Raw genomic sequence first — 24,869 nt, forward strand, 5'->3', positions numbered from 1 at the left:
TTGCATGTTTTTGAAAGAAGTCTCTTCTGCGCACCAAGCCTGCATTTATTTGATTAAAAATACAATGAAAACAGTAACATTGTGAAATGCTTTTAACATTTAAAATACCATTTTCTATTATAATATTCTGTAATATGAATTTTCAGCTTCATTACTCCAGTCTTCAGCGTCACATGAACCTTCAGAAATCATTCTAACATTTCTGATTACTATCAATTCTGAAAACAGTTATGCTGCTTCATATTTTTGTGAAAACTGTGATGCATTTTATTTTTCAGGATTTGTTGATGAATTGAAAGTTCAAAAGAACAGAATTTATTTAAAATAGAAATCTTTTCTAGCATTATAAATGTGTTTACTGTCACCTTCCATCAATAAAATGCACAGTTTCTGAATAAAAGTATTAATTTCTTTAAAAAATATATCTTATTAACCCCAAAATGTTTATATTTTGTTTAACAGTGTCTTTTTACACCAAGTACAAATAGCCCGCCTTGTTGGCAGAGGCTATTTACACTAACTCCGCCCACTAATGTTTGATTGGCTTAGACAAAATTTAAAAAGACGGCTGCTAAATAATATCTCCAGTGGCACAGTTAGTAAAGGACATAGCACTGACTTTTTGATGTGATCGTCTCAAGTACGAATCCGCAATCCGCAATTAGCCACTATTTGCACTAAGTAGTATACATAAAATCGTATGTACACTTATTGCAAAGAAAATAGGCCCTACTGCTATTTTTGCATAATATAAATAGCATCTTTCACTATTTGCTTTTATTGCAAATAGCTGCTGACATATTTTAATTGTTATTGTTTTTACACAACTACAAAGTCTACGTATAGTCTGGACCTAAATGAAAGATAAGAACAAACTGTGGCTGATTGTACATCAGCCAGTCTTTGCCTGTCTAATTGGGCATTTTTATTTATTTTTTGTACCAGAATGAGCTGCGATGTGGACCAGACATTTTACACGTGATTATCCACCACCTATTTATTTATGAACGTCTACTCTTTTTTTGCCCATTTCAGTGGGTTCCCTCAGAAATGAGCGCGAGTTGTTGACATTATGAAAGCTTGGGGAGAAATGTACTGAGTTGGATCCAAGCATTAGGAGTAGACTGAGTGCAGATTTACCGCCTGTGTGTTTATACAGAACATCCTGATCACAAAACCCTTCGGTTTCCTCATAGCTGCCTTGAGAGATTTGGTTTTGGTCCACCAAACATCTCTCGGTGAGATTCTCTAGTGGGGTTATTGTCGAAAAAGGGGGACTCGGTACTTACGCAAGACCTGGACCCTCTTCTGCTTCTACTCGGGAGTTAGCGACAGCCAAACGGCATTGCGTAACAGGGAAAGAGTGAAAGGGAGTGAGACAGAAAGAGTTTGAGTAAAGGATGAGAGAGAGTGGGATTGTGAAAGAATAACAACTGCTCTTCCAGCGCTTTTATACTGTTTACAGGCAGAGCGCAGGTCTCATGTAATACAATACTCTAACACGAGCACAGCACAGTGTGGGAATGAAATCTGGGGCCCATCTACGTGTCCGGGGCCTCGAAAGAAGCGAGAAAGGAAGATCGAGATGCTCTGAGAGGTTAGAAACTAGAGTATTTCCATGCATACTAATTTTCCAAAGACCGTACACACCAAATGTGAAATAGTGCCTGATGCCACATAATCATATTTGACATTTTAACACGCAGAAATGTGCTGCAGCATTTTTGACCAATGAGATTTCATGGTGGTCCTGGCGGGGCACAAAAAAATCTCATTGACATGGATGGCAGAAAGAGACAAAATGTGTTTGTGGGTGCAACCTCAGCTTATTACTAGTGTTTGCTAAGGCCAGCATTACTGTTACTATTACTCATATTTGAGTTAACCCTATAAAGCCTCTAAATGATCAACATGATCAAACTTTGCTAAAAAAAAAAAAAACTGTTGCACACAAGCTACCACATGAATTCTGTCATCTGATTGATATCATTTTTATCAACTAAAAGGCCATCTAGGGTATAATTGTACAAATGTCACTCTTCAGCCCGTGCTCCACGTGCCTTTTGCTGTGAAATCTGTACTGGTTTTTATAAAGTAAGGAGTAACTTGAATAGTAATATTCTCGACTGAAGCAACTCTGCTTTACTTGATTATCCAGACATCATTTTTTAGAAAAATCAGTGAGTCTCAAATATGATCATCAGGCTGTTGAGGAACTTTTATTTGTTCATCTCTCAGTCATCATTGTATTGCATTGCATGTTTTGATCATTTAAATGTCATCTTAGTGTCAACTCATCCAGAGATCCCAGCTCAAATTTTTGATTTTAATATTTTTTTCTGTAAAGACAAACATATATAGTAATGAAAGCCAAAATATTAAATGTCATAGATGTGTATTTACTGAGTAATCCATTATTTTATAAAGGGGCGTCAAAATGACAATGTCAAAAACATAGTTATTGTGTTTGAAGAGCAATGTCTGCAGAACAAACAGTACTGAAACTAGAATTGTATCGTGTTTCCCTTTGTCAAAACAATTGAATACAACACACTTCTCTGGGTGCCAAAACCAAGTCTTAAATTCAAGAAGTGTTAAATATATCTTAATGTCATTTTGGATTATTGTTCTTACGTAACTTTTCTTTTAGAGTCTTAATTTTTAAGGTCATATATGGTTCTGTTTCATAGATAACAGGGTGATACTGTGGTGAAGTGTAGTTACAATACTGCGTATCTGAACTATTAGTTGCTTCAGAAGCTGTTAAAATTGACAAAATGCTGCTGAAACCTGAATCAAATATAGATTCTTATAAATACACCTTTGAGAGCAAGTAATGTGCCTCAACTTGACCATTTTCAGTGGAATTTTGGTACTTGGAGACTTATGCTTAATGCAAATTTTGATAGAAGGAAACATAATTTCTAATTTATCCGTCAGACATTCCTCTTTAAACACAGTAAGCTGTATGCTTTGGTTTCCGATCATTGAAAACAGTCATATTCAACAATGTAAACATGGAGCTGAATTAAAATCTGCATATCTATGGGAATAAACAATATGGGGTCTTAAACATTACGATTTCAAAAGGGAAGATTATTAAGAATGAGAATCTAGAAGGATATTAAAATATAATACCTTGATACTTGTAGAGTTAGAGGCATGCGATCTTTGGAAAAAATAACATTTTGGTGTTCTCTGCAATTGTTTTGGTAGAAAACCACAAGATACATTTCTATTTTTAACATTATTTGTTCTTCGGATATTTCTCTTTACAAGAAAATAAGTATCAGCTGTATGCAAAATGACCCACATTTGGTTTTGACCAGTGAACAGTTTACAAAGCTACTCAATGAGATCTGTCTAGGATTGAACCATCAAGGGAGGAAAAGGAAAGTTTGTTAAGAATCAAAATTTCAAAGGATATTAAGATTTGTTTAATACTTTATGAGTTACAGGCATGCAAACTTAAGTAAAAAAACACAAGAAGTGCTTTTTGCCATTTTTGAACTGTCACCATTTGCATGTAATGAAACAAAGATTGCTCAAGTCAACAGATTTTACTATAAGACCTACCAATCTCTTTGTAAAAATAACATAATGATGTTGCCAGCTTTCTAAAATCAATTTTACACCCCTGTAAACTGGCTCCAAATCTCAGGTGAAAATGGTAATTTTGACCCCTCTTTACAAAGTGGATTACACAGTAAATATACATCAATGACATGTATTATTTTGGCTTTCGTCACTACTTATGTCTTTCTACAAAAAAATATTAACAAAATCAAAAATTTGAGCTGAGGAATTTTCTGAAATGTGGTTGATTTGACACGAAATGACCCTATATTGGAGATATAAAGTGATGACTGATTCATTTTATGTATATATCTGCTATACTGTTCTGCTATACAGATCTCATTAATTTGCATTACAGACTTGCATTTGCATTATCAGAAATTCATCTTACTTTTTTATCAGCATCTTCACCAAATTGCTTATTTTGCTCAGTTTCTCAGCCTCTAAGCCTGAGGCATCAAATATGATACTCAACAAAAAACATGCATTTTTTAAACATTTTTTAAGGGCTAAAGGTTTAATAAGCTATATTAAAAAAATGCGTTTTTTACTATTATTTTATGTCAGGCTTTAAAGGGTTGAGGATTCAAACTCTTACCCTCAGTATTAAATACCATCCATCACCATGTGATAGATATGATTGCTCAGATCATGTGGCTTATTGAGGATGTGCTATTAATTTTATTTTACCTTTACTTAAGAAAACAGGTGGAAAAACTTGCAGGAGGCATCCAAGTCATACACATAGAGACTACAGTGGATTATTTTGGCCATTAAAAAACAGCATCAGCACCCTAGCTTTGTGGCAGCAGCCTTTGCATGGCAAGCACTTCTCACATTTTCTTTAGAAATAAAAACTGTTGAGTGCTTTAATGTGTTGCATTGCAAATTCAAATGTAAGAATATATTCTTCCAGCTTTCTGTTTATCATTATTCTTTGTGTGTGTGTGTGTGTGTGTGTGTGTGTGTGTGTGTGTGTGTGTGTGTGTGTGTGTGTGTGTTGGACGGTTGCTCAGAATGAGTCCTGCAGGGACTAAGCGGCCTTCATGGAAGGGCCTTCAGAAGTGTGGTGTATTTTTAGTTCCCAGGGATTATGAACAGAGTTGTTTTCAATTTGCTATTGGCAGGTGAGCGTCAGGGCGGAGGGAAGAACTCGTCCATCTCACATTCCCTCTCTTTATTTCCCTCTCTGTTTTCCCTCTCAGTCTTCTCTCTCTGTCCCCATCCTCTCACTTTTCTCCCTCCCACTCTTTCCCAGTCTTTCATTTCTTTCCCAGCATTCCCTTCTTGTCTCACTCCCACTCCTCTGCCCTCGCTGCTTAATCTGGCTTCCGTTCGGCCTCTCAAGGTCTCGACTCTCAGCGGCAGTTTTTTGGAAGCTACTTTGGCTGCTTCCACACAGTCAGTGTTTGAGATCGGAAAAACAGTGTTTACTAACAGGTGCGTCTTTCCAAATGTCCTGTACGTACAACAGCAGACACAACCAGAATAATGTCTCGAATAATGTGTGAATAGGTCACCAAAGTCATTAATCTTCTTTCTGATTTGAGGAATGCAGGTAACCATTTGAAATGTCCTGGCTTTATATTGCATTTCATTTTTATTTTTAAAAAGCAGCTCCCACTGCTTTCATCCTCTGCAGCCAAGGGCTCTCTAGTTCATCCAGCTTGTTTTTTCTTCTCTTTCTCTTCTGCCCGAACACTTAACAGGAGATTTGTCTCACTTTATGACCGCACAATACCACTACATTGTGCCAACTTTCAAAGAGGCTGACAGCCTTAACATTGCTGATGGACAGAAAAGAAAAAGAGCAAATTGCTTCTTGCCTTATGTCTCTCAAACATGCGACACACCACTAGTTCTCATGCAGCGCTTATCAATCCACTTACAAAATCCCAAAATCTCTGTGTTTCAATTGAATTGAATGTAGTGGTTTGAACACAAATGACTACTTTATTCTGCTGCCTTGTGAAACTTAGCCTGGGAAACTCTTACAAGATGCTCATTATTTAAGTAGCCAAACTACAGGCTTTTTAGTAGTTAGCTTCACTTTGAGCTACTAACACAAATTACTTAACATAATTCAAGGTATTTGGGGAGGTGGGCAATATATAAGCTATTTAATGCGGTGATATATTTTTAAAACTATTGAATGATATAATTTTGTTGGATCAATTTACACTAAATACCACCATTAGAAAGATAAGAAAGAGAGAAAATAATACATATGCCCTACTCTTGAAAATTTGGGATGTTTTGAAGTATTTTATGTTCACCAAGGCTGCATTACATTCATAAAAAAAAACAGTAATATTGAGAAATAATATTTTAATTTTTAATAATAACTGCTTTCTATGTGAATATATGTTCAAATGAAATTGATTTCTGTGATCAAATTACTATAGGTCTTATGTCACATGATCCTTCAGAAATCATTTTAATATGCTGATTTGCTGCTCAGGAAACCTTTCTGATTATTATCAGTGATGGAAACAGTTGTGCTGCTTTACATCTTTTGTGGAAACTGATATATTTTATTTTTTATGATTAATAGAAAGTTCAAAAGCATTTGTTTTGATATAAAATATTTTGTAAGATTATAAAGTGTTTACTGTCACTTTTGATCAATTTAATGCATCCTTACTGAATGAAAGTATTAATTTCTTTAAGTATTGTTAACAAAAATCTTACTGACCCCAAACTTTTCAATGCTAGTGCATTTTTTTTCTGTTTCATTGTAATGAATCATCTGAGCCGATTCACTACAATACAGTAAATCATTTTCATTTTAGACAGAAAAAGGTCAGTTTAAGGGAGTGTTTGATTATTATTAAAGTAAGTGCTGCAAAGATGTGTGTACGATGCAATATAACGAAAAACAATGATGTAGCATTTTGACACGCTGTGCTTACTGAATGGAAAAAGTAGCTCATTATTGGAAAGGCAACAATGTCTTGAAAACAGCTTAACTACTGTCATGTTACTGAATATGTAGTACTAATGTAACTACTGCGTATGTCACTCTAAGACCCCTTCTGTACAGCAGCCTACAGTGCGGCGTTCCCCTCGTTGCCTCCGGTCAAGCCTGCGCTCTTCTGTTTCCTCTCTCTCTGACCCTCACAGGACAGGACGAGCTCCGGGATAGTCCCGCTGAGGGAACGGGGGAATCCGAGAGCATGTCTTACAGAAGTGAGAAATGCTCTAAAGTAGGTCAAATACTTTCCCTCCGCTCTCCTTCCCGGAGTTTTAGCACAGTGCTACCAGTATTCGGTCTCACTTTCCATTTTCAAATGGTAAAAGTGACTCGGAGGTTGCGAACGGTTGCATCCGGCAATTTCTCGAAGTCGTAAATCAGGATCAAGCCTTTTGAATGTGAACAAACGTTTGAATATTTTCCTCATAATTCACTGCTTGTAAAAGCTGAGAAAACGAATATATCCCCATAAATAAGCCCCTTAATGTCATAGTTTTATTGAAGCCACATGCCGTGCCACAGGTCTCCACGGTAACTAAAACTCTTATACCTTTGAAAAAATATAAACAGCAATCCTGCATGTTCAACATAAGTAAGCGGGTGTCTCTGTGTATTGTAATATTTAGGGATAAAAAGGCTTTTTGTGTTGGAAAGCTCTTCTTATATATATATAGTTTTTTTTTTTTTTTCTACAGATACTATTCAGATTGTATGCCCTTAAGGCCCATTCACACCAAGAACAATATCTATAAAGACAACTGTAAGGATAAACAATATAAGCACAGTTTTGTCATCTGCCACTTTAAATTCTCAAGCTCTTTAAAGCAGGATAAATTCTGATCTAAATGTACAGTATGTCACAAAAGTGGGTACACCCCTCACATTTCAGCAACCGTTTAAGTATATCTTCTAAAGAGGCAATACTATAGAAATGAAACTTGGATATATTTTAGAGTAGTCAATGTGCAGCTTGTATAGCAGTATACATTTACTGTCCCCTGAAAATTACTGAAAATACAGCTATTATTGTCAAAATAGCTGGCAACAAAAGTGAGTACACCCTAAGTGAACTTGTCCAAAGTGTCAATATATTGTTTTAGCACCACTGTCCTGGGTATGTAATTGACCAGAGCTGCACAGGTTGTTGCTGGGATCCTCTTCCACTCCACACAGAGCTACTTTACGTTAGACACATGGTGCTTCTCCACCTTACACTTGAGGATGCCCCACAGGTGCTTAATAGGGTTCAGGTCTGGAGACATACTTGGCCACCCCATCACCTTCAGCTTCAGCTTCCTCAGCAAGGCAGTTGTCATCTTGGTGGTGTGTTTGGGATCATTATCATGTTGGAAAACAGCCGTTCGGCCTAGTTTCTGGAGGGAAGGCATCATGTTCTGTTTCAGAATGTACAGTGCATAATAGAATCCATGTTTCCCTCAATGAACTGCAGCTCCCCAGTACCAGCAGCACTCATGCAGCCCCAGACCATGATGCTATGCTTGACTGTAGGCAAGACACAATTTTCTTGGTACTCCTCACCAGGGCATCGCCACACATGCTGGACACCATCTGAGCCAAACATCTCAGATGTATCTCATAGTCTCATCATACTACAGGACATGGTTCCAGTAATTCATGCTCTTGGTTGTCTTCAGCAAACTGTTTGCGGGCTTTTTTTGTGAGCCAGCTTCAGATAAGGCTTCCTTCTGGGACGACTACTATGCACTGAGTGATTGCATGTGCAGCATTTGGTCTGAACACTTGATCGACCCTTGCAAGGCCTGTTACGAATGGAACCCATCTTTGAAAACCTCTGTATGACCCTGGCCACTGTAGTGTAACTGGGTTTCAGTGTGTTACTGAACCTCTAATAGCCTTGGCCATCTTTGTAGAGAGCAACAATTCTAATTCTCAAATCCTCAGAGAGTTCTTTGCCATGAGATGCCATGTTGAACGTTCAGTGGTCAGTATGAGAGAATTGTACTTAAAGCACCTAATTTTAACTGCTCTAATACAAGATACACAACTTTATATGGTCCTGTCAAGCTGACAAAAATATAAACATGATGAATAGGACATGTGGTTTTGCATGATTAAACAACATACTGCTGTTATCACTTAGGGTGTACTCACTTTTGTTGCCAGGAATTTTGACAATAATGGCTGTATGTTGAGTTATTTGCTGAGTTACAGTAAATCTATACTGCTATACAAGCTGCACATTGACTACACTAAAATAAGTTTAATTTCTATAGTATTGTCCCTTGAGGAAATATACTAAAATTGTTGCTGAAATGTGAGGGTTGTACTGTACTGTATATCATTATCATTTTACGTATTTTTCCCTGTGGTGTCGAAAATGGTATTGAATATCATTTTTTTAAGGCATTGTATTGAAGTTTGAAATACCAGTATCAAGGCAACACTGTAATGTGCAAATATAAAAGTACATGTTGTTAAAGGAATATTTCACCTAAAAATGAAAATTTGCTAAAAATGTACTCACCCCCAGGAAATGTAGAATTCTACCACTTGCTCACCAGTGGATCCTCTGCAGTGAATGGGTGCCGTCAGAATGAGAGTCCAATCAGCTAATAAAAATATCACAATAATCCACACCGCTCCAGTGCATCAGTTAACATCTTATGAAAACAAAAACTGAGTTTTTAAGAAACAACATTCATTATTAAGATGTTTTAACTTCAAACCACTGCTTCCAAAATATAAGTCAGTTTTCTGGAGTGAAAAGGTCTTGTCTGAATCAGAAGAGAAATCTGCACATACCAAGCACCATTTACCATCTAAAACAGCTCTAAATAAATATGTGGGTTGATTTGGATAAAAGAGGACAACGGGGGATGGCCTTTTCTTTTACTGGAGGAAACATTATTATGGATTATGAACTCATATTTTGCCCAGAAATTACATTTTAAATTTAAAACAATTAATTATGGATTAATTTCTTATAAACATACATGCTTTTGTCTTCTCAAGACATTAACTGATGGACTAGAGGGTTGTGGATTACTTGTGGATTATTGTGATGTTTTGTATCAGCCGTTTGGACTCTGATTCTGACGGCACCCATTCACTACAGAGAATCCACTGGTGAGCAAATGATGGAATGCTAAACTCTCTAAATCTGTTTTGTTGAAGAAACAAATTTATTTACATCTTGGATGGTTTGAGGATGAGTAAATTTTGAGAAAAATTAAATTTTGGGTGAACTATTCCTTTAACGAAGCTACATGTTTTTTCCCCTTCTGCTCTTGTATTCAACTCTTCACGGATCACTGATGAAGATTTCTGGCCACTGATGAGGCCCGTGACACACGACCTGGAACATCTGTAGTGGATGATGTGTTGGGCGTTTCACTGTAATGTAGATAGTGAAAAGGTGAAAGTGTACGCTCATGTGTTGGTGTAATTTGATTCAAACGCTAACTCCTTCCCTGTCAAACACACATCTGACAGCATTTTCCAGCCAGAGAGAGAGAGAGAGAGAGAGAGAGAGAGAGAGAGAGACGGTCTGTCCGGTCAGCAACAGGAGTTATTTCGAGACTGAAGGACGGACAGCCGTGTCATCGAGCAGACATGCTCACTAATCTATCTGTTCATTAAAGCCTGGAGGAAATCCAGCACACAGGAAGTAGGACTGGGGTCAGTGGCAGAGTAGAGGACACTGGGAGGCATTTCCTGGCGCAGGTGTTTGATCAGCGAGCGTTCAGGGGTGCAGATCGGTTACTGGGATCCGTGTCTATTTAACTACTTAATGCCTTCAAGATGTAGGGTAAACAGCTTATACACCGGCAAGTTTCAACGGTTTCAGTGTTTAAAAGGAGCATGATGTCATGTCTTCACAGATGTGCGTACGGAGGTCCGGTCAAGGTTTATATGGTGGAAATATGTACGGAAGCGTCAGATAAGCGTTTTTCGCTAACTAAACAACTGGTGGCTGCCACAGTGCAGCTCTGCAGCGCCTTTCCTCTCAGGAAGGAAGCTCTTGTGAGATCAAGCCGCTGTGCATATTTTTTGGCGCACATCACAAGTGGTCCTCACTCACGAAGACTTCCTGAGTTTAAGATCCAAGTGTTTGCAATGGCAAACCTGACGAGTGATTTATGGGAATGTAAAAAAGGCTCTTTGTTATTATTAGTGTGTATGAGATGTGTGTGTGTGTGTGAGATGTGAATCATTCATCAGAGCTATTGCTCTTAGTGGGCGCTTCATATCGGGTTCAACCAGTTCAGTTTCGGCAGCACATCTGACTATTTTTTTTTTCCAGCGTTATCTCTTTTTATTGAAAAAGGGTTACATTATTTTATATTACATCATTTAGTGTGCTTGGTAACAAGGTGCTATCAACGAGCTTATGTAAGCTTGTAAAATTCCTTAGATGGGAATAATAAGCCCTTGCGAGATATTTTCATTGTTTGTGATCAAAAAGAAAACACACCAAGCTGAGAGTGTTAGCTTTGCCTATTAAAGTGCCTGTAAAGTCAGGTCATACGTGCTAATTTTACACAAATAATCACACAAGCTGGAAAAAGGTGTACATTTGAGATTTGTGTATTTGAGTTGCATAAAAATCCATTTAGTTTTAACATGAACAGACTAATAAACGTCATGTGGTGCATATTTGTCAGTCGTACACAAATGAAACACATCAGATTTCTATATTAGTGCTAATAAACTGAACTAAATCACAGTATTGCATTGATTATTGCAGTTTTTTCATATCTACCTGTATTTCATACTTTTAACTGAATAACTTTTTTTTTTAAATAGTTTTTTTTTTTCCTTCATATTTATAATGCGTTATGGGCGTATTCTTAATGTATGCATAATGTGTTATAAACAACCTTATAATATCTTGTGTCATCTGATAAATAATCATAACAGTTGCAATGCATTAGAAAGCTGAATAAATAAGCTTTCCATTGACGTATGGTTTGTTAGGACAATATTTGGCCAAGAACTATTTGAAAATCCACAATCTGAGGGTGCAAAAAAAAAAAAAAAAAAGAAATATTGAGAAAATCGCCTTTAACATTGTCCAAATGAAGTTCTTAGCAATGCAGATTACTAATCAAAAATTAAGTTTCGATATATTTATATAGGAAATGTACAATATATCTTCATGGAACATGATCTTTACTTAGCACCACTATCCTAATGATTTTTGGCATAAAAGAAAAATCAATAATTTTGACCCATACAAAGTTTTTTTTGGCTATTGCTACAAATACTCCCATGCTACTTAAGACTGGTTTTGTGGTCCAGGGTCACATATTATAAAGTTGTTTATAAATCATAATGCATGCATTATAATGCATCATAAATACAGGCTTCATAGAAAGTGTTACAATTTGGTTAAATGCATTTTGAAAACATGATTATTTAAATAAGATCAAATAGTCAAATAAACTATGGCACACTTTTGAGTACACAATTATTACCTGTTTTATGTCAGAACTGAGTAGCTAATCCAAATGGATGAATATTTTACATGCAATTCAAATACATAAATCTTAATCTAACCCTAAATATTTAGTGTTTGTCACATGACCTTGAGGTTACTTTAAACAACACAGCCACAGTTTGTTTGCTGGCTGTCTGAACACAAAACTCAAAAGCACTTCCTCAAACCTGATTAGTTGGCTGACGTTTGAGAAAGAACTAATGAGTTTGCAAACACTTAAGAGGTCATTAACAATTATTTTTTGATGTTGGAGCCACTTGGGAACAATTACACCATGTATTCATGAGCAGAACTATATATTCTGCTCTGTTGTGATGTGATGTGATATAATCAGTATCACTTTTGGAAGCCCTTACACATTCTATTACGTTCTGTGCTTTTTCTGTGTAATTATAATGCAGTGTATGCTAATGTGGTTCTGATGAGTTTGTTCAGACCACAGCGGCACCACATGCGACTAATCATTTTTTTTTTATGTCACATTCATATAAATCAGCGGTTACAGCCTCTCTACTGAATCTGTGTAAATCAGCGGTTTGCTTCCTGACTCAGCCCATATTCCCCAGCGGAGCGGAGGGTGACAGCGAGCTTGTGTTGTAGAGAGATTAGAAGAATCATTATACGTATGTGCGCGCTCACTTGTGTGTGAACTCGGCAGAGTGCGGTTTCACTGAACCCTGCTCAAAGCGTCCAGTGTAGTAGTAGCACAGCAGAGCCTTTCATGCAGTCGAGATGTAAACACAGCGCCTTACGCTGCCTCATTGTAAGTGTGACTTTTTCTGGTGGTGAAGGGAGGAAGCTTTAGGGAAGTGCACTAATCTTGGTGCTTCTGTTCAGCTTGTCAAGAAATGAAACCCTTACAAAGATTTATAGACTTGTAAATCTTGAGCACTGGAGAACTGTCACTTGTCGCTTATGCAAACAGATAAAACACAGAAACCATCATAAGTTTTCACCCCCTTACAAAATAAGGAACCAAAAAGGCTTTTAGAACCTACAAAGTTCTACTGTCTATTCCAGTTTACTACTGTTTGATAACATTGATAGTTATCAGAATATTAGAATGATGTCTGAAGGATTATGTGACACTGAAGACTGGAGTAATGATGCTGAAAATTCAGCTTTGATCACTGCAAAAAAAAACTGGCAGCTGTGGTTGCCAGAATTTTACTGTAAAAAATACGGTAGCAATGTTTTACATTTTATGGTTTCCACTTAAATTTACAGGTAAATACCGTAATTTCACTGATATCATGGTAATGCACCAACTTTTTAATCTATTTTGTACCTTTGTAATACACTGATAACCACCAAAAGCAGGTGGTGATGATAACATCACACGATGAACCAAAGCCTATCACAAGGAGAATTTAAATTATAACTTATATAGAAGGTACACAGAGTCATTCACACAAACACTAAACCCCATCATGGTAACACATAAAATGGAAATAATGCAAAAAACATTCATTTAACAACATTAGATGTAACATACAACCCTAATGTACAAAACTGCCAAGAAAAAAACTATGAAGAAAAAGTTATTTCAACAAAAAAACATCAAATAAAAAAAATGAAGAACAGGGAATTCTGGGAATGTCAATTTACGGTTATTCACTGTAAATTTTAATTATTTTTCATTTCCAAAAACAGTATACTCCCGTAAAATTACATGCACAGTTTTTCACCCCATATAGAAGGGGAACCTTACCGTTAACCATTTCACAGGTTTTTACTGTAGCATTTTTACAGATTTTTACCGTTAAATTCACAGTCATTTTTTACAGTGATTACATTCAGAATCCAGAATGCGGCTGCAAGATTAATTTTTAATGAGCCGAAAAGAACACATGTCACACCTCTCTTCATCAATTTGCACTGGCTACCAATAGCAGCTCACATAAAATTCAAGGCATTAATGTTTGCTTACAAAACCACCACTGGCTCTGCACCCCTTTACCTAAATTCATTACTTCAGACTTATGTTCCCTCTAGAAGCTTGCGTTCTGCAAGTGAACGGTGCATTATTGTGCCATCCCAAAGAGGCACAAAATCACTTTCACAGACTTTCACATTAAATGTACCCTTCTGGTGGAATGACCAGCCCAACTCAATCCGAAAGGCTGAATCCTTAGCCATCTTCAAGAATCGGCTAAAAACACATCTCTTCCATCTTTATTTGACCCTCCAACTATAGCACCCTCTAATCTAACTATATTCTAAAAAAAAAAAAAAAAAAAAAAAAAAAAAAACTTTTAGACTTATTCTTTATTAATTTAGTAATTTTCTTATTAAAAAAACAAACAAACTAACTAACTAATTAACTAACACTAGCTTCTCTGTTCTTGTTGTATTATCTCTATCTATTGTTTGGCCTCTAACACTTAGGCCTTACTTTTTCTTTTTTTATTCTGTCTCTTTTCTTTTTATTTATTATATAATTTAAAAACAACTTTGATACATGTACTGCATTATGCTAAATGAGACTTGTCATAGCACTTGCATGTTATTGCTCTTTTGTTGATTTTGATTGCTTCCGTTGTCCTCTTTTGTAAGTCGCTTTGGATAAAAGTGTCTGCTAAATGTCTACATGGAAATGTAAATTTTGATCATTAGAAAACACTGCAGAGTGATATGAGAGACTTTGCCTGGCACAATATCTGATGACAAAATACTACAAATGACCAATCAGAGTAAAGTGCTCCAAAAAAAAATGTGTAATATAGTTATTTCTCTTGAAGTGAAAATTGACAGTTTTCATTCAAAGCCCTGATTGTTCTTACAGTCACAGCAGCTGCCAAATGTTTTCTTCTGTCCGTCTCATGTGGACGGACGTCCTGCTTGCGTAGGCTTATTAAACAAACCGTTGAGCCTCTGTAATCCCTGGCTTCTGTGCAACGTTCAGGCTTCGGTTAGAGCTTCAGGCCTCAACGTACACAGCCACACACACGGTTTCCCTTTGTATTACTGCAGACAAAAAAAAAAAAAAAAAGATATTTTTGTATATATCAATATATTTGCTAAAATATATTAATGGTAATATTTTTCCTACCAATATTTTATTTTTGACTATTTAAAAAAAAATGTATAAATAAATAAAAATATTAAATAAATATTAGGTATTTTAAAATATATTTTGTCCTATATATTTCAATAAAAAAGTCTATAAAAATAAAAACAAAATATTTAAAATCTAAAAAAAAGCATTATTTGTTGCCTCATATGAACAAACTCTAGTAGGCTTTATTTTCTTGCCCTAAAACACATCTTGAAATATATTTTGGTATATGAAGATTGAAACTAAATATATGTGACCCTGGACCACAAAACCAGTCATAAGGGTCAATTTTTTTTTTAAATTGAGATATATACATCTTCTGAAAGCTGAATAAATAAGCTTCCACTGTATGGTTTGTTAGGATAAGACAATATTTGGCCGAGATGCAACTATTTGAAAATCTGGAATCTGAGGGTGCAAAAAAATCTAAATATTAAGAAAATCATCTTTAAAGTTGTCCAAATTAAGTTCTTAGCAATGCCACATTACTAATCAAAATTTTTATCAAAAGTTATATTATATATTTACAGTACGAAATATACAAAATAACTCCATGAAACATAATCTTTGCTGAAGATTTTTGGCATAAAAGAAAAATCAAGAATTTTGACCCATACAATGTCTTTACGAATTTTGTACAAAGCATGGGTACAAATATACATGTGCTACTTAAGACTGGTTTTGTGGTCCAGGGTCACATATTTTCAATTTTCGTTGAGCTTCACTGTTTATAACATATATTTAGCATGCATTCCAAATTTTAGTCCGAAAAAAAGCCATATGGGGAACATGCGAATCTCATGCTAAAAACACATTAGTTACACACGGTTGCGGGTCGACTTTGAGCAAATCGGGTGTATCGCTGCGTATCACACGACATCATGCCACCGTAATTCATGCATTGTCACGCGGCCCGTCAGATGTTCGCTTACATGGTTGTGCATGTGGCTTTGGTTGTCTTTGTTAATTTGTTGAGCTACTGTGCGGAGTGTCGCTCTCATATCGCTGTTGCACACATGGTTCTCGGCACACTTGCAGTGTGTGTATGTGTGTGTGTGTGTGTGTGTGTGTGTGTGTGTACGGAGCCTGTCAAAGCACATGACGTTCACACATGGTTTGGAGTACTGTGAGAGTGTTGGGCTACTGGGTTCACTCAGGAACCATATGGAGCGGCTCTGTACCGCAGCTGACCCTCGCGTGACGGCCCGGCCCCAGAGATGTGTCCCGCTATTGTTTCATCACACTCTCAGTGTACACACTACGCCTCGGCGCGCCCCACAAGCACGAGGGCTCGCACGTAAAAAGTGACATCACCGCCACAGTGCTCAGTGCTTCTGCAAGAGATTTACACAGTGAAAGTCTGAAATTGTTTAAACGCCTCAAGTGCCATCAGCTGTGTGAGAAATATGCAGACTCTTGAGAAAAAGAAGTGCAGTTTAGCTTACTTTTAAAAAGAGCACTTATTACGGAAATAGTATAATTTAAAAAAATATTGAATTAATATTGCATGTAATTTACAATTTATTGTATTTTAGTTTAAGTTTATATTAAATGCAATTAGCTGAACTTTAGAGTGCTTTTCTGAGGACTATATATGTGCAACTTTATACACTCGGGAAAAAAATGCTGTAGGCTTTATTTATCTGTTTTCATTTAGAAACTTTTAAATGTGATGTTATTACAAAATGCACTCTCTTTACATACACTTAAGCGGCCTTTTATTAATATTGACAGTTGAGGTCAAAAGTTTTCACCCCCCTTTTAGAATCTGCAAAATGTTAATTATTTTACCAAAATAAGAGGGATCATACAAAATACATGTTATTGTTTAGTCTTGACTGAAACTGATCCCGTTCAAAAGTTTACATCCCCTTGATTCGTAATACTGTGTTGTTACCTGAATGATCCACAGCTGTGTTTTTTTGTTTGTTTGTTTTGTGTTTTTGCTTGTTTAAACTGCCTGCTGTTCTTCAGAAAAATCCTTCAGGTCCCACAAATTATTTGGTTTTCCAGCATTTTTTTTTTTTTTGTATTTAAACCCTTTACAACAATGACTGCATGATTTTGAGATCCATCTTTTCACACTGAGGACAACTGAGGGACTCATATGCAACTATTATAGAAGGTTCAAACACTCACTGATGCTCCAGAAGGAAAAATTATGCATTAAGAGCCGGGGATGAAAACTTTTGAACAGAATTGAGATGTGTATATTTTTCTTGTTTTGTCTAAATATCATTTTTTTTTTTTTTTTTATTTAGTACTGCCCTTCAGAGGCTACAGAAGATAGTTACATGTTTCCCAGAAGACAAAATAAGTTAAATTTACCCTGGTCTTTAAATTCAAAAAGCTCTTAATGCATATTTTTTTACTTCTGGAGCATCAGTGAGCATTTGAACCTTCTGTAATAGTTGCATATGAGTCCCTCAGTTGCCCTCAGTGTGAAAAATGGATCTCAAAATCATACAGTCATTGTTGGAAAGGGGTCAAATACACAAAAATGTTGGAAAACCAAAGAATTTAAAGGAGCTGAAGGATTTTTCTGAAGAACAGCAGGCAGTTTAACTGTTCAGGACAAACAAGGGACTCATGAACAACTATCACTAAACAAAAAAAACAAAAACAAAAAAAACACAGCTGTGGATCATTCAGGTTACAACACAGTATTAAAAATCAAGTGTAGGTACACTTTTAAATGGGGCCTTTTAAAAAAAAAATCAACTATTATTATATCTTGTGGACTATATGTAAATGTCTTTTATGTGAAATATCTTATTCAGGTCGGTACTAAATAAACAATAACATGCATTTTGTATGATCCCTCTTATTTTGTTCAAATAATTCACATTTTACAGATTCTGAAAAGGGGATGTAAACATCTAACCTCAACTGTAGGATCTTCAGGCACAGTGTTTTTTATACTTTAAATATACTTACTACTTCTGTGCAGTTAAGTGCAGCTCTTGTTCTCAAGAGGAGTTGCAATCCTGCAACTACTTCCCTGCTGAGCCAATTCAGATTACATGTTGATGTTAAGCTTCATCTAATAAGCTGCTACTACATATACATATACAAGTACTAAATGGTGTGCAGGACTGGCAGAGGGATTGGATTCTTTGCACACATGCTGGTACATGAAGGAAGTGTCTTAGTGGGTCAATAACACTGCCTTCTGTTTGTTCCAGATGTCATTTCTCCAACACATTACAACCCGTACTTCAGGAGGCTTAGGTTTGACGTGAGCTCCATGGAGAAGAACGCCTCAAACCTGGTGAAGGCAGAGCTCAGGATCTTCAGGCTGCAGAACCCAAAGGCCCGTGTGTCTGAGCAGCGAATTGAGCTTTACCAGGTGAGTCCTGTCCTCTTTTTCAGCCCCTCAGCATTATAGCATTTGGTTGGTCATTCAACTCAATGAACAATTCTGCCGACTCTGTACTTGCATGCAGACTTCAGCTGTTTTCACACGTGGTTTTCTTCCTTGGTGTCATTCTAGATCACTTTGCAAAATGTTCTATTTGGGTCCAGTCTTAAGTAGCACAGGCATATTTGTAGCAATAGCCAACAATACACAGTGTGGGTCAAAATTATCCATTTTTCTTTTATGGCAAAAATCATTTGGATATTAAGTAAAGATCATGTTCCATGAAGATATGTTGATATTTTATACATTTCCTATCGTAAATACATCAAAACTTAATTTTTATTTAGTAATATGCATTGCTAAGAACTCCACTTGGCTATTTTCTCAATAATTAGATTTTTTTTCTACCCTCAGATTTCAGATTTTCAAATAGTTGTATCTTTCTCAAGCCAACTTAAAAAGATAAAATCCAATATTTGGTGATAATATAGTACAAGAAATTTTAAATGTAATTTTTTGAGAAGTTGTTGTACACTGTGAGAAAACTCAGTCTGTTTTTGTCCAATGTGATAACATTACCCAGCATTTTCAGGACAAATAAAATCCTCTCCAGGTCAAACAGATGAAGTCTGCAATCGAAACTCAGATATTTTATTAATAACTCATCAAAACTTCCAAAACCACATTGCCTGAGCTATAATATTCACATTGTAGCCCTATACTTTTAATCTATGTCAACACTTGTTGACATATCTTACATGCATTTAATTTAATTAAATTAATACATAAAAGAAACATAAATGAGAACACCATTAACTCTTGTGCTTCATCTAATTTGGTTTTGAAGGGCAAACATTTTCAGCCTTTTAAAAATGGCTAGTAAATTTCTCATTATGCTGTATTTTTAAAGAATATTTTTTTGTAAGTTAGTTTCTTTCAATTAGCAGAGGTTTTGTATTTCTTTTCGGAACTGATTGATCATAGTCTTCATTGATCTGAGCAGTTTTTGAGTGAAAAAGTATTATTTGTGGATAAATTAGTGAGACGTGTAAGTTCAGATCAATGAGTCCTATGATCATTCAGCTCCAAATAAAGATACAAAACCTGTGCAAATTAAAAGAAAGTTGATAGGTGGGGATACCAAAAACAAAGCACAAAAATGGTCTACATTTTTTAGAGAAGTTGTACACTGTGAGAAAAGTTAGTCAATTTTAGTCCAATGTGATAACATTACCTTGCATTTTCAGGGAAAAGAAAATCCTCTCCAGGTCAAAATGACACAAGGTTTTAGTCTTTCAGAGCTATGAATAAGTCTCCAAACAATACCAGATTTAACTGGTAAAGTAACCCAGATCTAGTGAAGTAAACCAGGCCACTTGGACTCAGTTGCGGTTCACTATTACGCACTCAAGCTCAGAAAACAGTTTTCACACCAAGCGAACTGTGACGTCAAACAGACTTGTGTATGCGGTGTGAAAGCGCCCACACATGCACTTTTTAACCTCTCTTCTCCTCCTCCTCTGTCCTCGTATGTTCGTTTATTTATCTTAAGGGTGCTGTAGGGCTCCGGCCCATCGATCAGCGGGGTTTTATGTGTGTGTGGAGAGACGTGAGTGTGGAATGCTGTTTGGTGATTTAGAGTTCGGAGGGTCTCGGGGGCTAAATAAAATCCCAGCGCTGTCGAGGTCCACGCTCCCCGCCTCCCACCTGCCTCTCCGTTTAACCTCGCTCCCCTCCTCTCTGTTCATGTGTCAGGTCCATCATGACAGGTGCAGTAAACACTGTCCCACTAACACAGAGATGGTGAATGTCTTAGGGAGGGTTTAAAAGGAGTTTGCAAGGAAAGGGAGAGGTTGATCCGTTTCCATTTGTGTAACTCATGTTAATGATCATATTGGAGCTGCTCAGGATCATACACTCGTTATAATTAAAGTGAACTTGCAATATAATGCAACGTATGTATACACAAGTATAAAAAAGATGGAACAGCTCAAAGCAAAAGATTAGAAATGTTAGGTATTTCTATATTTCTATTATATATTTCCATTTATTCAAGCTGTCAACCACAAGACCAAAATAGAAGGCCAAACTTGTTTTTGTTCCACGAAAAAATCATTATTTTGTACTCGATTTTTTTAAGTTTAGAATATATTTTAAAATCATTTCACTGTCAAACTATTTTTCCTATTAACAATTTTATTATTTTAATGAGTTTGAGGATTTTATTTAAAGTCTGTATTAATTCAGATATAAAAACATTTATCACAGAAGAGTTTTTTTGTTTTTTTTGTTGTTTTAAGCAAATATCAAACATGGCTAATTTATAAGTCATTAAAATATGTATTAAGACATAATAATATTAAAGGTTTGTGTTGAGCCATTACAATTTCTTAATTAGAATTATTATAATTCAGAAAAAAAGTTAATCACAGAATGTGTTTTTTAATTAAATACCAAGAATAGTTAATTCTTGAATAATTCAAATATTTTTTAAAGAAATAATATTAAAAGTTGCTTTTTTTTTCAAATGATGTCTTAATTTTGATTTTTCAACAATCTTCTCAATTTAATAGGGCTTACATTTTTGTGTCCTCAAAAGATCAAAATCAATATTAATTCAGAAAGACATTGACATGACTTTTATTTGGTGGACAAAACTTTATCAAATATTTGATATGTTATATTAAAACCATTTTACTGCCTATTGATTTTATGCCAAACTATTTTTCTTATCAACAATTGTATTATTTTAATGAGTTTGAGCTTTTATTTAAAGTCTATATTAAATCAGAAATAAAAACATTTATTAGTTTTTATAGACAAAACAAGTTTATCACTGTAAAAAAAAAAAACATTTTCAACTTTAAAAAAGTGTTTGTGCTGCCTTGAAATGTTAAGTTTACTCAACTCAAATATCCAAGTTGTTACATAGTACTTAACATTTCACATTGATTAAACTTAAAATTTTAAGGCAGCATGAACACTTGCTTTTTTAAGTTGAAACTACTTTTTTTTACCGTTTCTTCATTAGAATTAATATAATTAAGAAAAAATGCTCATCACAGAAGGTGTTTTTTATTAAATATCAAGAATAATTAATTCCTAAATAATGAAAATATTTTTAAATAAATATTATTAAAAGTATTTTTTTTTTCTATTTAGGTCCTGATAAAAATGTTTTAACAATTTTCTCCTTTTAATTATATATAAATAGTAAATTATTCCTAAATAATTAAAAAAATATATATGTGAAGAAATATATATTTTTTTTAATTATGTCTTAATCTTGATTTTTCAACAATTTTCTCAATTTAATAAGGCTTACATTTTTGACTTGAGTCTTCAAAAGATTAATATTAATTCAGAAAGAAAAGCATGGTAATTTATCACAGAAGAGGTGTTTATAATTGTATAATTTTATGAATAGCATTTTTAATGTACACTATTGTTCAAAGTTTTAAAGCTGGAAAGAATTTTACAAGTATTTCCTCCTTAGAAATGCTGAATTTATTTGATCAAAAATTACAGAAAGAAAAATTAGAAATAATTTTTAAAAATATTATAAATGTTTAATTACAAATATATTCAAATACAATTTAGAAATGTGATTAAAACAGAGTTAACTAAAATTAAAAGCATTAAAAAACATTTTTGTTGCTTGAAACGAAATGTTAACTGAAATAAAATAAAATGTAAAGAAACGTAATGTACTGAAATGAAAAATTATATAAAAATAAACAGACAAATAAAAAAAAGAAAAAACTTCTTAAAAAATCAAAAACACAACAAAATTACTAAAAAAAACTATTTTATAAAAAAAAAATCTAAAAGTTGATGTGTTAACAGCTGCTCAAAAAAACATTTCTGATTATTATCAGTGTTGAAACAGTTGTGCTGCTTCATACTTCGGTGGAAACCGTGGCACATTTTATTTTCCAGGGCTTTTTGCTTAATATAATAGCATTTATTAGTAACAGAAAACTTTTGTAGCATTATAAACGTCTTTACTGTCACTTTTGATCAATTTAATGCATCCTTGATGAATTAAAGTATTAATTTCTTTCAACAAAGTCCTCCAGAAGTGTATTTTAATAAGTAATAAATGAATAGATCCCTCATATCCCTCCTGTTAAATCAATCAAGTGTTATTACCGTTGAGCGTGGAGATTTATCTCCGTATCATCAGTTGTGTAACTAGACTCCGAACTGGCCCGAAAGCGACAACAGACCCCCGTAGCTCGAGTCTAACAACCCTACAATTAACAATCTCCATTCTGGCCTCCGTCTGAGCCTCTCCATCCCAGGATGGAAGGAAGCTGAGCCGTTGCAGCGCTGCAGCTGAAGCAGTGTTTTACGCATTAAGAGCTGTGCTGTCCAACGTAAACACGCAGCCACGAAGGACAGAGGAATAACAGTGCACCCTGTCCAGCATCTGTTTCCGCCACCACAGCCTCTCCAAGCATTTCCCAGACCTGGCTAATCAATCAGGGAGCTTCCAATGGGAGGAAGGGAGCTGCTGTTGAGGCGCTGGACAGGGTGCCGCTTTATACGGGCCGAACTGGCACGTCCGTGATGGTGTTTGCGGTCTGTGGTCGACCCATGCTGATGCCTTTCCTGTTTCTGCAGATTTTAGGTCATAAGGACCTCACGTCACCCACGCAGCGCTACATTGACAGCAAGGTGGTGCGCACCCGTACGGAGGGCGAGTGGCTGTCGTTTGACGTGACCGAGGCCGTCAGCGAGTGGCTGCTGCACAGAGGTAAATGGAAAATGCTGGACAATCCAAATAGAATCAACATCATGAAATCAAAATGGAAAATTAACGGCGTTTAGTTCATGTCAGTCTGTTAGTCTTCTCCAAAACATTGACAGAAACATTACTTTTGGCTGATTTCAAAAGTTGCAGTCTTTCTCTTATGGGAGAATAGAGCAAAAATATTGCTGACTCATCTTGTACTCATGGATGTGTGTAAAAAAAAAATCTGTATTAAATGTGTACTTGTAGTGTACTTTGAATCTTGCATTTAAAGGTAATATTTAAAATGTACCAAATTGCAAGTTTGTTACTAATGTGTAATTACACATATATTTAAATATTAATAAAAATCTATAAAATTATTATATTGTTTATATATTGTTGCTTCAAATATATTAATGTTAACTAAAATAAAATAATTTAAAATATAAATTTTTTATAAAAAAATATATTTATGAAAATATTTTATACGTTACATATACAATATAAATATTTTAAAATTAAATATTTTTATTTTGTTTTATTATATTACTTTTATTCAGTTAACATTTATTGCAAGTAACAAAAACTTTTTTTTCATGATTTTAGTTCTAAACTCTGAACTTTAGCTTTAGTAACTGTTTAATGTAATTACTATTGAAAAATATTTGTCTACTATGTACTAAACTGCAACTTTGTTACTAATGTTTAATTACAAATATATATTTAAATACAATTATCAATAGAAATGATATTAAAACAGTTAACTAAAACTAAAATCGTAAAAAAGTGTTACTTAAAATGAAATAAATGTTAACTGAAATAAAATAAAATTATATTTTTAAATAAATTTTTTATATATTTTTATACAATAATTTATTTTATATTTTATTTTATTTTAGTCACCATTTATTTTAAGCAAAAAGTTATATGATTTAGTTTTAGCTACCCCTCTTATTGTGTTTTTATTGTCATTTTACAGACAAATATTTTATATGTACTAAATTGCAACTTTGTTATACATGTATATATATACATATTTAATAAAATTAATAAAATATTTATTAAACTAATTTAATTTAATTAATTTATTTAATATTTTAAGCTAAAGAGTTTAGAGTTAACTAAAACTAAAATAATAAACAAACATTATTTGTTGTTTGAAATAAATGTTAACTAAAACTAAACTAAAATATAGTTATATTTTATTTATAAAAACCTAAAATAAATCATTTATAAATATATAAAATGCATGTATAAAATATTTATATTTTATATTTATTTAAAAATATAATTGAATTTAATTTCAGTTAACATTTATTTAATTTCAAGCAACACAGATAATTTTTATGATTTTAGTATTAGTTAACTGTTTTAATGTAATTTCTATTGAAAATTGTATTTTAATATATTTGTAATTACACATGTATAACAAAGTTGCAATTTAGTACATATAAAATATTTGTCAGTAAAATGACAATAAAAACACAGATTAGAGGTAGCTAAAACTAAATCATATAACTTTTTGCTTAAAATAAATGGTGACTAAAATAAAATAAAATATAAAATAAATTATTGTATAAAAATATAAAAAAAAATATATGTATTTAAAAATATAATTTTATTTTATTTCAGTTAACATTTATTTCATTTTAAGTAACACTTTTTTTTACGATTTTAGTT

General features: G+C 34.3%; 1 protein-coding gene across 1 annotated transcript in view; it reads left to right on the forward strand.

Annotated features, from left to right (window-relative positions):
* The window catches only part of tgfb2 (transforming growth factor, beta 2), a 47,121-nt gene that overhangs the window by 10,011 nt on the left and 12,241 nt on the right, over window positions 1-24,869 (forward strand). Inside the window, exons 2-3 of the mRNA XM_073846770.1 lie at window positions 18,276-18,439; window positions 23,078-23,210. Coding sequence (XP_073702871.1) covers window positions 18,276-18,439; window positions 23,078-23,210 — 297 coding nt within the window. The remainder of the gene's footprint in view (window positions 1-18,275; window positions 18,440-23,077; window positions 23,211-24,869) is intronic.

The sequence above is a fragment of the Garra rufa genome, chromosome 9, assembly GCF_049309525.1.
Source record: "Garra rufa chromosome 9, GarRuf1.0, whole genome shotgun sequence".
In the NCBI taxonomy this organism is placed as follows: Eukaryota; Metazoa; Chordata; class Actinopteri; order Cypriniformes; family Cyprinidae; genus Garra; species Garra rufa.